The sequence below is a fragment of the Lagopus leucura genome, unplaced genomic scaffold (assembly GCF_019238085.1).
Source record: "Lagopus leucura isolate 7727_CA_CO unplaced genomic scaffold, USGS_WTPT01 Super-Scaffold_100008, whole genome shotgun sequence".
In the NCBI taxonomy this organism is placed as follows: Eukaryota; Metazoa; Chordata; class Aves; order Galliformes; family Phasianidae; genus Lagopus; species Lagopus leucura.
In genome coordinates, this window is record NW_024962265.1 from 23621215 (window position 1) to 23634939 (window position 13725).

At 39.5% G+C, this 13725-nt stretch overlaps 1 protein-coding gene across 5 annotated transcripts in view; it reads right to left on the bottom strand.

The window, feature by feature from the left end:
- Window positions 1-13725, bottom strand: part of MET (MET proto-oncogene, receptor tyrosine kinase) — an 89732-nt gene that overhangs the window by 26599 nt on the left and 49408 nt on the right. For all 5 annotated transcript variants that reach the window (XR_006179227.1, XM_042872689.1, XM_042872691.1 and 2 more), the window contains exons 6-10: window positions 9213-9373; window positions 7920-8022; window positions 7575-7711; window positions 5260-5424; window positions 4303-4402 (exon numbers count right to left, since the gene is read on the bottom strand). Coding sequence is in view for 4 of the 5 variants with exons in the window: in XM_042872689.1 (XP_042728623.1) it covers window positions 4303-4402; window positions 5260-5424; window positions 7575-7711; window positions 7920-8022; window positions 9213-9373 (666 nt within the window). In the remaining variant the exon portion in view is untranslated. The remainder of the gene's footprint in view (window positions 1-4302; window positions 4403-5259; window positions 5425-7574; window positions 7712-7919; window positions 8023-9212; window positions 9374-13725) is intronic.

Consider the following 13725-nt stretch of genomic DNA (forward strand, 5'->3'; position numbering starts at 1 on the left):
GGATCCCCAGATGACAACTCACTATTGAGTTTATTTCTCGTGTCATTAGTGATAGGACCAGGGGGAATGGTTTCAAGCTATGGCAGGGGAGATTCAGGCTGGACATGAGGAAGTATTACTTTTCAGAAAGGGTGGTCAGGCACTGGAATGGACTGCCCAGGGAGGTGGTGGAGTCACCGACCCTGGGGGTGTTCAAGGAAAGACTGGATGTCGTGTTGAGGGACATGGTTTAGTAGGAGCTATTGGGAATAGGTGAACGGTTGGACTGGGTGACCTTTTAGGTCTTTCCCAACCTTAGTGATTCTATGATTCTATGATTCTATGAGAACTTACTATTACAGCCTTTCAGAGAGAAAATATTGGCCTCAAGACCTTCAAGTGCAGGAGAATCATCTAGCAGGACTTATAGAAGTCACAAGGTACTTATTTTGTAGACAGGCTCCTGATCAAACACCACCCTCCACCATGCCCTGCTTTTGCACAGAAATAATGCAAAGTGAAAGGAAGGAATGAGCTGCTATCCTCCTTGTGCATCTCACAGAGGAACTGAATGTGTGAACAGAAGTAAGAGGGTTGGTGTATGCTTATGCACTGTCTAGAGCTCTCGGGAAGAGGAATTCATGCAGCACTCCTCAAATTCATATTTTTTGCACTTAATAAGAACAAATGGTCAAAAGAACTCTTGAAACCACAATTAAAAAGAAACATGTTGCAAATACTTAAACATATGGTTCAATAGCTAGAACATTTTTTCCACTGAATTTGAAGAAGGCAAGACATATTGACAGTGTTAGTGGAATGTAATATAAACACAATTAATATGAACATAGTATTGAATAATTTCAATGACATTTAAATAAATATGAAAAGAAAATTATGAAATTGAAGCAACTTATTTTTATGTTACAGAAGATAAATTTTCAGAAATACTGAACTGCAAATGTGTGCAACTTCCATGTTTCTTCTACAGGAGGCTGGCATCTGCTCCCAGAGCTTTTCAGTTTCAATGACACTGCAATTCTTATGGGCTGCTTTTCCATAGAAATTACCAGCTCTATTGCTCATCTGGAAAGAAGCAGATGCCCCAAGAAGAACAAGCTGATTCTGTCTCCTGAGGTTTTGAGATGCTGAGCACTCCCAACAACTCCTCCTGCTTGCTGAAGTGACCCTCCACTCACACCCTGACTACATCGGTGCTCCAGGCCCCAATTAAGCTTGGCAGAATGAATTAATGGCTTGGGGACAGATAGATGACAGGAAAAGGAGAGAGCTCTTTTAAGTCAGGCACCATCAGTTTTAAGCAAATGAGAGAGCATCTGGGAGATGGAAGAAAGGGGGAACAGAGCTCTAAGCTCTTACATTTATCATGTAAGGTCAGAGTTTGGTTTGGTTTTTTCAAATGGCAAAGAGAAAGGCTGAATCATAACATAGTGCAAATAAGTAAAATTAGCAGGAGGGGCTGGTAATCTGTTGCTTGTGTCCACTGAGGGTTAAACTAATTAGCAGCTGGGATTCGAGTTAATTGTTAGAAAGAATTACTTCCAAACCACTAGGTAAGCAGGTAGAGCAGCTCTCTCCAAAGCTTCTTTAGGTGAGATTGTGAAATTTCCTTTTCAAGGAGCTTTAATAACAGCCTAAACAAATATCTGTCAGGCAGTGGTCTGAGTATGTTTGCTGCTGCTGCAAAGAAGCGGGCCAGGCGAGGTCTTTGTGGTACCTCCCAGCTGCACTTTCCTTTGATGCTCTGGGATGTGTTTCAGTGCTGCCTTCAGTTTTCCCAAGAGCCAGAGTTCTGAATGCTGACAAAAGCAGCTTCCTGGAGGCTGATGAGAAAACTGAAAAGAAAAAGGGCTTAAAGGACAATTAAAAAATGACTCAGTTCATTCTCCTCTCCCAAGCTAAGGAAGCGAAAAGATACATTGCCTCAGCTGCAGAACTTGATTATGTTGGTTTACGTTGACTGTCTGTCTGGGATAGCTCTATTCAGGACTACAACTGATTTTCTCCTTTGTTAACATGATAGCTGTCCATTGCATTGCTCTGGATCACTACTGGAAAGAGTTCTTCATCATTATTTATTTCTGTAATGAGTGGATGCAAGTTTGTTTTTTGGTATACTGCTCATGCATAGGGCCCAGAATCTCCCACATAGAATGGAACAGGTTGCAGCCATAGGCATCCTTTGCAAGCAGTTTCCTCACTTACATGGTGCAACCTCTTTTTTTTTTGTTCCTTCTATGTGTTCCCCTTCCTCCTGAGAACAAATATCCATCCTGGAGAAATAAACTTGAGGTAGAGATTGGTGGCAGAGCTGAGCTGCCACAGAGGGAAGCCATGGAGTTCCAGAGGCCTTTAATTGCAATGGAACAAAATATATTACTTGGGCAGTGTCAAAGCATTATACACTCTTGATTACAATCTGATGGAGGTTATAGCCCAGCCCTCCATGCAGGGGGATGTGACTTCATGCACAGCTGCTTTTACACTGGCTCATATTCCTAGAGCTACATAAGGATATTGACAGTGGTAGGGGACAGATACCCTCATGGACAAGGAGGCTTAGACTTAACTCCTCTTGTCTGTTGACAAATATAATGCACACTGAAAGGTATGAAAGAAAAAGAATATGGGAGATTAATTGTGACTGTCCATGCCTGTGCCTTTTTTAAAATAGCAGGTTAGAAGGCAGCACAGGAAGAAATCACTGCTCAAAGGATTGTTTGCTTCTCTAGTATTGGTTGCCTGGAGTTGCCAATCACTGCTGGAGCATGGATTTACTTCCTTACTTCAGATCTTTTTAAAGCTGTATGAGTCCTGAGAAAGTCTCCAGACACATTCTCTTCGTGGATTTTGAAGAACATGATGTTACGATATATTTTTACATCATGTATTGTTAAAATTCTCACACTAAATCAGATTGTGAACTCCAGCAAATTCCAAATATTGTCTGTGCTTACTGACTGGAAATCTGATAAGCAAGGTATGCAAAATCTGTCCCTGAAGAGGGGGAATTTTGCATATTCTCCCAGGGGAATAGAGAAAGCAAGAGAGTGAAAAAGAAAGCAAGCTCATATCCAAAGCAAAATCTAAAGAACTGATTTCAGCAAATCTTTTGCACTTAGAAATAATTGTGCCCACAGTGCTGAGAATAAAAAAATTCTGAGCTTGGTTGATTTCACCAAAATATTTTATTCCCCAACTCATGTGAAGTACATTTTTGATAACACTGAACACTGTTAAATTGCAGGGGCACTGATTTCCAGATTTAAATCTGTACCCACTAAATTACAAGCCATGATTACATCCAGCTGAAATTCAGGTTCCAACACTGAAAATATTATGCAAATCAGGATCATGAAGAATATTATGACCTTGAAAATATAAAAAACGGAAAATTTGCCAACATACTAGAATTCAGTACAGGAAGTAGCATATGATGTTCATTAGAAACAAGCTAAGAATTTGAGCAGTAGTGTAGCGTGTTATAATGTGTGTAGGTTAATTTAACTTCAATTAGGCTAAACAGACCACAGAAGATGAGAGAATGTCAGAGATGTAAGACAAATGTGTAGGCAAAAGGTTACAGGAAACAGTTCCAGTCCAAGTAGCTCATAAATGTCATCTTGCCTCATAAAAATTGAAGTCGATCACATGACCATACCTGGTGATCATATTTAGGTTAAGATAGTGTACATTATCAATTCAAGTAACAAAAGAAACTTCTGAATTTATGTTCATGAAGAGGTTTCCAACTGCAGATGCCCAAACCTTTCTCAATATGAGTTACTCAACTTGGGGTAAATGTTTCCTAACTTACCAAACAGGTAATTTGGCAATTAGCTGATTTCTAAAACAACACCTACTCTCGATTTTATACCTACTTTTCCTCTTTCTTTGATATTTTTTTCATTTTCCTCTTATATTCACAGTCACCACTGAAATATATCCCCTACTTAACACATTTCAACTTGTCTGGTAAATCTGGCATACATGTATTTTGTTGTTCTGTGCTTAGTCATTGAACTGCACTGCTAAATTGTGATATAAAAACCTTGTTATTGGACACTGTGAAAGCCTAATCTCTTTGCAACAGTTTTCTTGAAAATTATTATTCTCCTCCTCCTCTAATTTCCAGTTTGCCTATGTAAAGCTATTTTTTTTCACTGAAAAACTCTTTGAAGAAAGCATTGGTGAAATCCCTGAAGTTTTATGGCAAAAGTCAGTGTTTTGACTGAAAATTCTGTGCCATTCACCACATGTACAATGCAAGATAGCAGATTGCCTTCTTCAAGACAGACTCACCACAGAGAAGTTCATTCCCAGTTTAGGTACAGTAATCACCATCCGAGGAAAGCACACTGAATTCAAGTTGATTCCCTGAGCTGTAATTGTACTTCCACCACTAGGGAAAATGAAAAAAAGAAGAAGAAGAAAAAAATGTAAGTAGGATAATGATGCATCTACTATGATAACCTTAATTACAAATTATATTTTAAACTAAATGACAACATAAAGCCAGAACTAGGGATAAACAGGGTGAATGCAAATACATAGCTCTGAGCAGCAAGATTATTTTTCTGGGAAACAAATTTTACACTTGTTATAACAACTAACCATATACAAGAAAATAAAATTAATTTTAAATATTGTGGTGTGCCAGGATGTAAAACAAATGTGTGAATTTTAAAGGAGAGCAAATTTAACGTTTTCTAACTTACTTGCTGCTTTCAGTGGTGCTGAAAAAGGTGTCTTTTTTACTGCTGACATTTTTTTGGCAAAGGCAGATGGCTTGGATTAGAGCTACTGATACAATAAATATGTCACGTAAAAATACACACGTACTACCATACGTATATATTCATATTTATTATTCTGTGGATTTAGATGGTTTTAAAATCCATTTGCTCTCTTTAGTACCGCTGACTTGTCACATTAAATGATTTTCCTCACTAATCAGTGTAATGTCCAGACACAGCATAGGAAACCCACTTAGCTGTACAGTAGGTATCTCAGCAGGACATCACAGGTACACTCAGCAGCAGTTAGGAGTTAAATCACACAAAGAACAGAGGTGCCCTTCCCCCTTCTCCTTCACCTCTGAAAGGAAATGATCTGCCCTCTGCAACTGCACCATAATAGAAGCAATTGGCATGGCAGATAGAGATAAAAATGCAATTTCTTTTGATAGATTGCTGCATGGCACAGCCACGCTTCTTTCATTCATTTCTTCTCTTATTTCTATGAGTAATTTTTACTCACCTAAGAAAAGATTTAGCTGGATGAATTTTTAAAACAACGGGGTCTTCCCTGTAGGTGAAATAACCTTTTGCATCTCTGATAGCTCCGTCGATTCCCACCCTCACGCGGTATTCCTGTGGGATTCCTTGTGCTGGAGTGTAGCACTCCACAGTGCTTTCCGATGTGCTGGAAACAGAGAAAGGCTTGCTTGTTAGTGTTATAAAACACATAGTCTGTTTAAAATCTTACCCTTCAGTAAGCCCCAAACCCACCTAAAGATCCACGTGTGAAAAAGAAATGTTACTGATAATCACCAAAGAAGGCTCATGTTGCAGAAAATAAGCACAGCACAATGTAGAAAAAGCAACAACACTTCTTAGGCTCCAGATTCACCTTAATTTGACTGCCGTGCACCTTGTCTGGTGAAAAGCATTTCCTCAGTGCCAGTGACAGCCCTGTGAATGCACATGTTGCCCTGTGCAAAGGCAGCTTCCAGCCTGGAAAATGACACCAAGTTCAAGGAGAATGGCTTTTTCTGCCGTGACTAGGCAACAACATATTTCTCCTTCTAATGCACAGGACTCGGCCTGTGTTAAAAAACTCAAAAAAAAAAAAAAAAAAAAAAAAGAGTGGCAGGATATGCAGCGTCTTTTCAGAGATGTTCTGCAGTGGGGGAATCTATTGGCTCCATGTACTAACAAGGGATAGGCAGGAGAGGGCAAGGAGAAAGGAGGAGTAGGCGAAAATTCATAAAGAGCTGGCCAAACCCGGCACAGCAGCAGTCTTGGAGATATTCACCTTTCCCTCTTTCTCTCATGCTTGGCCCTGGAAGTCTTCCTGTGCTGAGATCATTGGGTGAGGTGAAGGATCCTGAAGGTTGAAGCACGTAAATTGTGACCACAAGGGCACAACAGAGGCAAGCATAAAAATTGATTGGAAAAGCAAAATAATATTCTAGCAGGTGGTTTCAATGATTTGGGCCAAACCACATTCAATTGCCCTCCACGTGAGACCATTCTCAAAAGATGTTTCCAAATCAGACAAACAGGCATTTTCTACTAGTTCTAGAGCTTTCCAGGAAGGTAGTGTTTGCAGTGTGCAGTAAGGTGTTAGTGATTCATTCATAAATGTCTAGAAATGTTTACCATCTTTTAAAGGAAAGAAAAAAATAAAATAAAATTCACCCTTGATCCAGCTATACTCAGAACTGGGCATTACTCCCAAGAGGGAACATCACACTTTGGGTTGAGAAATATCTAACCTGAAAAACTGGCTAAGACCTTCGTATATGAATCTATACAACTTTGCTTGTAAGAAGAGGAGTGCTGGGAGTGTCTACTGGATAAGCCTGAAGCCTAGATCTGCCTCTGAGGGGGCAGTCATCTCACCCCCACAATAGGCATCTCAAATGGATTAAATGAATTATTCCTAAATGTTCCATGTATTTGTCCAATAGCTGATCAGATGATATCAATAAAGCCTACCCTGAAGTATTAAGTAGCAGCTGAAGATCTTGGTAGTGATTAAATATTGAGTTTGAACACCTAAATCCCTTTGTTGATTTAGTCAGGAGACTTAGCTGTTCTGATCAAGAACATAACATAAATCATTTACCAGCAAAGAATAAAATTCAGCTCTCCTGACTTCAAGTCTGACATCAACTAATAAACTATTCCTTCTTTGCATCCTCTGCAAGTATGACTTTTCATCACTGTAACTTTCCAAAATCTTTAGGAGAGACCTAAAATGTATACAAATTGCAGAACACCTTGTTCCTGAAACACAGTTGGCCTGATTCTGCCCTTGGTAGTGGAGGTGACAATTCTGTTCACACCAATGGGAGCCAGCCTGCTGTACCCAAAAGAGGACCAAACAAGGTTTACACTGTTGCCAAATGGCTACTGAATTCGGAATGCTTGGTTGCCTATTACAGAGAATCTGTACTTATTATTTTAATAGCACTGACATTCCGATAAGATTCAAAGCATTTTCACATGTCAAATGTTCTTGGCTGAGTTCCTACTGGATCCAGTAAAGAGCCATGAAGAAATTCTGGCTTAATCCTTAGAACTATTTTATACATATCAGGAAGAGTGCTGAAATGATGTTGTGATGCATCACGCAATGAGACTTCTAGTGAACTGCAGTCCTTTCTAGGAAGCTTCTAGACACTCAGGACCTAAGCCAGAAATGAATGCTTACTGCAGTCTCTGTTCCCTGATATGTGAGATGGAGAGCAGTGTGGTTTTTTTTTAATTTATTTTTAACTCCATGATATTTTAACCAATATTAAAGCATTGTTTTACATTATTATTATTATTTTTTTTATACATTACCTTTTCAAGCTGCATGGTTTCTCACCAACAAAAATCCTTCTGGATTTTCCACTGTTTAGGTATTTGCCAGCTATTGTTAGCAGTGTTCCTCCAGATTTGGGGCCATAGGTGGGAGAGATACTTGTTATTATGGGATTCTGAGGGGGGTAAAAATAAGAAAAGAGGACTGTTCAGTTATGTTTCTGTATTTTCAAAAAGAATAATCTCAACACATTTATTAGCACTTCTATGAAGTAATAATAAACAATAACATAGAATTATCATACTGAATTGGACTCATGAAAAGTCTTCTTTCAGTTCACACTGAAACTAATTAGACATTAAAATTCTAATCATAGTGCTTACCACATATGAAAATGTATTGAATAGTGTTTTTCCATGTCCAACAGAAACACTACTGGATATATTAAAACTTGCATTTTTTGCAGCAGGAGCTGTGCATTCCAGCCTTTGGAAAGCAAAGAAAAAAACTGCATTACATTTATTTTCCTAGGTTGATCATTTCGTATTAAAATAAAGCCACGACTACTTCATAACAATGCTGAACCCATACAGAACTAGTCATCAATCTGTGCGTGTCAGGTATATTTCAGAAAAAAAAAACCAGTAGGAAGTACTGTTGTCTTCTTCAATACTAATTACAAATGCCATGGTGTTTATACATAGACAGAGAAAATTTAATAAATCAAATATATTTCTGAAAAAAAAGCAGGCTGGAGAAAACAAATGCCTCCCATTCAATTGGTTAATTTGGTTTTTGGAATTTTCCCTTGTGTCAAATTTTGGCAGACAACAGCATTAGGAAAACTACATCCTATGTATATTTATTGTTTAGATTTAAATACTGCCAAAAATTAAACTTGAACTTTTGTGGCATGATGTGTCCATTAACTACATTACATTCTCCGAGTCTCATATAGGAGCCATTCTCTTTAAATCATTTAGCTTGCATTAAGACTGCTCAGAGCAGCAGAAAGGTACAAGCTCAAGACTGCTGGAGGGTGACCTCTGCTACTACAAATGCGGGTAGGGAAGCCATGTCATGCTCTGCACATTGCTGCGTTAGCAATCATATGCTCTGATCTGAGAGAGGATATTCATTGAACTTATTATTTCTTCACGATAACAACCAGAATATCCTCTGTCTTGAATTTAAGCCATTATCCCACTGTCTCAAATATGTATTTTTGAAGAGGAGTGCCTGCAAAGGGCCATGAGCAGCTTGATGACCAAATACCTTCCTCTTCTCACATTCCTCTACCAGCAGCCTCACAGATGAGGAAGATGGAGATGACATATCTGAGCCCTGCAGGACCCTGGCTAAAGGAGCCTGCCATATTTTCAAACCCTTAAACAGTTTCATTTTGTGCCAGCTCCCATGGGTGTAGAACAGCATTTTGTAGTCAAACTAGAAAAAGCTGTTGCAAGAGCTATCGGCATTAACCAGCTTTATGGGCTCTCTGGAGCAGTTTTCCTGGGGAACTTGTCGAAATGGGGGATTGTTTAATACCCAAATCTTCTGTTTGAAAATCTGAATGAAAGCATAATGTTTATAAACCGAATGTTTGTACCATTAGTAAATCCATTCCACACAAAGAACATCTTTATAAAGGAAATTTTGTACTTTAGGTTTCTTACTTGTTTTTGTTACTAGATTTTGCTTCCAGAACACAGATTTGTCCTCCGATATGGACGACTGTATTTCTTAATTCAAACCTATTATTTTTGCTGAATCCGAAGTCCCATCCACACAGTGTCAGTTTTGTCCCGCCTTCTAAAGGAGCACTGCTTGGGAGAATCTGTTAAAAAATATTTTGTCACTTGCATCAGGTTTTCTTGAACTTCAAACGGAGTCAAAGAATGTGCAAAGGAATAATTTTAGGAAAGCATTTCTTCTGGCGGTTTATGTCCTACCATTCATCTTAATTGCTCTTCACCTTTCATTCGTCACATTATGAGCTTTCTCTGACAGTAGCAATAAATAACAAAACCTATACTAGAAAGCTTTGAAGGATGGTGTTTAGGGGCACTGAACAAGCTGTGCATTGTAATAGTCTTTTAAGTCCTGTCGTTCTTGTCTTTCACATCTTATTTCTGGCATGTTAAACATACAATGTACTTATTTTGTTAGAAGCTGAATGCTGAACACAAAAGAGCCCCCAAATGACCATTTTCTGTCAGCTTGATGAAAGTCAGGTTCATAGTGAAGTAGCTTCAAAGACACCTAAATCCGAAATTGGATTGGCTGTGATAAAGTTAACGTGACTTCTGCTATTCTTTCCTTCAGTCTTTTACATTTGGTCACCTCTAATTCCGAGTTAAAAATAAACTACCTCTCAGAAACACAGAGACAATCTACAAAGGAAATGCTTTTTTTTTTTTTCCCCTTCTGTATATTGTAAATTGTCCTGTAAAATATAACAATGGTGGGAAAAAGGTAGAAACACTATAGAAGTCTTGCAGAACTCAGTAAAAGTGCTGGTCAGTACTGCCAGCAACAAATATAAAAGAGATATTGGTTTAGGGTTTATGGGGACTTTTAACAATACTGCAAAATTGGGCAAAACTGTTAGTGCTGCTGGGCAAAAAACAGAGCATGGAGGATTGAATTTATATTTGTGGTTGTACTGCCTGAATGTCTTAAACTTAATGCTTTAGTAAGAGTAGTTTTGCCCCTAAAATGCAACACAGCTGTGCCTTTCAAAGGACTTGACTTCATTTTCAAGCTGAAAGGCAAGTGTTTGAGAGATACTTGGCTATTATTTCATCTGGAAATCCAGTAAGACACACATTTCTTTTCAACTTTCTTCAGGACTATCATAAATGAACTACTGTAGATAGAAAGGAAGCTGAAGAATACTTCAAAAGAATTATACCCTATATTCTATACGGGGAAATTTATTGCCACCATTAGAAAGCAGACAAAGAGTCTGATCAAAAATGCACTGAAGTCAGGAGGAATCTTTCCTGCTTTAATGAGCTTTGGATCAGCTCTCAGCAAGCACAGAAGAGGGAACCCGTGCAGGAACAGTGCTTCTGCACAAATCCCATAAAAAGCAGATATGCTCTCACAGCCTTCCATTGCCCAGTGCTGCAGTTTAATGTGGGGAGCAGTACTGCACCCTGTGGAGCCTGTGCCATTCCCAAGTTTCAGTTTCCCTTCCTTTTTAAAAAAAATTTCCTTCAAAATCTGGATTGACTTCGGATCATAGTTTTCCACTCAGTATCTCAGCACACTATTTTTAGGAGTAACAAAATCCCCACCAAGAACTGAAATTGCTCTGTGGGGGTACAGGTTGTTTTGCACAGTAACGCACAGACTTCTGGCATTTGAAGAATCTGAAATTAATCGTAGAATCACAGAATTCCTCAGGTTGGAAAAGACTTTAAAGATCATCAGTCCAACCACAACCTAACCTTACCACCCTTACTCTAACAATCCTCCACTAAATCATGTCCCTGAGCACCACATCCAAATCGCTTTTAAACACATCCAGGGATGGTGACTTGACCACCTCCATGGGGAGCCTATTCCAGTGCTTAGCAACCCTTTCTGTAAAGAAGTGTTTCCTGATGTCCAACCTAAACTTACCCTGGTGCAACTTGAGGCCATTTCCCCTTGTTCTGTCACCTGTCACCAGTGAGAAGAGAACAACCCCGCTCTCGCTGTAAGCACCTTTCAGATATTGGAAGAGAGCAATAATGTCCCCCCTCAGGCTCCTTCTCCCAGACTAAACAGCCTCAGATTCTTCAGTCTCTCCTCGTAGGGCATATTCTCCAAGCCCTTCACAAGCCTTGTTGCCCATAATCCATTAAGTTAGCAATAAAAGGCATTAAAATCAAGCTTCACAAAGCCATACAAAATTGAAACCTAAGGCACTTAGCTGGTTTTGAGAGATATTAGCCAAAAGGGACATGCGATAGCAGCCCATATGCCTTGACTGAGGAAGAATGAAAGTATTTACTATGTTCTGTAAGAGGTGAGATTTTGAAGTAGATAGCAAATAAACACACCAAAACTTACACTTTTTTACTTAACCTTTACAAAGATTCCTCTACAATGTTTTCACTCATTCCTTTATTTCAGATGGCCTGTATAATGAAGCCAATGAAAGTCAAATGTGGTTTCCCAGATCTTTTCTTGGGAGAGAGGACAGGAATGAGCAGAGAACCTATCGGACTTTGAGGCACTCAGGCATCTTGTGTGTGCTTACATTATGCAGGTAGCAACAGAAAATAAGCAAAGTGCAAAAAAATGCTATGAAATTCAGAACTTGAAAATTGTTGGCAATTCTCTGTAGCCAGGAAACCCATTGAGAGCCTGCAGCACATCCTGCCATGAGGCTGCAGTTCTGCATGTCGCTGCCGCTCCCTGGCTTTGGGCTGTAGGGCAGAAAGCTTTTTCCAAAATGTAAAAGATTCTGTTTTTCTTTTCCTTGAGTTCTTCTAATATCCACTCATGTACTTTATACACCATTAGCTAAAATAGCTATTTATTAAAGGTTCAACAGCCCATTCATTTTAATTAAGAGTGAAGAACATGCAGAGGCCACATCTGAAGTTTCCAGCAAAACCTCCAATCTAAGCAGGCAGCAGAAGGTCTGATATTCCTGATACTTCTGCAACAAAAGCTAAATAAATGACTCACTTTCAAAACAACAACACACCATCCCAGGCTTTTAGCCACAACAAAGAATCCAAAGGGAGACCAGTTTATTTTTCCTTTCATGCACTTCACCTCTCAGAGTGACCTGAACTCTGCATGCAGATGCCTATAATTTGTTTCATTATGGAGTTATCCCAAATGAGAATCCTTCAAGTCCCCAAGAGCTCCCCTAGTGCTGTCACTCAGGCTGACAAATCATGCTCTGGTTGCAGGCGGGGCGGTTGGTGGAGGGACATCTGTGGACTGTGCTGCTGTGGGGCAGAGCCCAATGGCTCCAAAGAAAAATGCTTAGAGCAGGGCAGAGGGCCAACATGTCAGCAGGACTCCAATGGGAGAACCTCGTGCTTCCTCTCTGCCATTTTTCCTGAGATGAAAATCTCATCTTTTTTTTTTTAATCTTTTTTTTTTTTTTCTTTCTCTTTCCACTGCACATTGCTCTGTCCAATAATGAGAGAAAACTTATTTGAAGACTCATCTAACATTCTTTGCATCAGACCCTCCGTGCTCCCCTCAGGTTAAAGCGCTCATGTGACATATCCTAAGCAATCTGCCTCACTAAATCTGCAAAATATTCGAGAAGTAGGACTGAATTTCAAATACTATGCAAAGCAGGTCATCCTCTGTTTGTTAGGAACAAAACAAGCTTGTTTCTCATATTTTATGCATATGGGTTTAAATACAGATCAGAAGATGATGAATAATCTGTTTTACATTTTTTTCAGTAATAATGTTAAATGTCATGGTCCAGCAGAGCATGAAATCTGTCTTAACAGCTAGCAATCCAAAGGGATTTGAGTACTCAGGGTTTTTTTTTTTTCCTTACAGACCTTCTAGAAGACTTCCACCAGTGTTAGCACACTGTAATTCAAGATTGCCTTCAAGATCTAACAGCGTCACAGATCCATATCCATTACAGGGGCAGGCTGGACTTGTGCTGAGTGGGTAGGGCTGAGAGCAGTGCATGGGGAAGGGGAGCGTGTGGCTGGCACCATGCCTGCCTGCTGCCCACATCTAAGGCACACTCCACCAAATGAATCCTCCCAGCAGCTTCAGGGGGACACCAGAGGTGGCTTTGGGGATATACTTCTTGGTCTAAGTATCTGTGCATGGACACTTGCTTCTTAAAGTTGCTGAGCACACGTTGGTTGAAATCAGAGAGGATTGCTGTAGCTCAGCACCTTTGAAATTCAGAAACAAAACAATTCCAAGCCTTAGAAGTCCTTTTGGATGCATGGAAATACACTGCTAATGCTGAAAAGTTTTGCTGAGAAAAAATGTTGAGGGTTACTACTTGTGCTTGAGCTCTAGGAAAGCCAAAACAAGCTAAGAAAGATGGTTTGGTCCTGAGGAAGTATATAAAAATAGGCCAGGACTAATTCTCAGTGTATGTCTTTGCACTGGTGACTCATCGTTTCTTAAAAGTGAGGACCAGAAAGGACTATTTGATCATCTACCACAGCTTTTCTGAGATGGCTGTGATCTTGT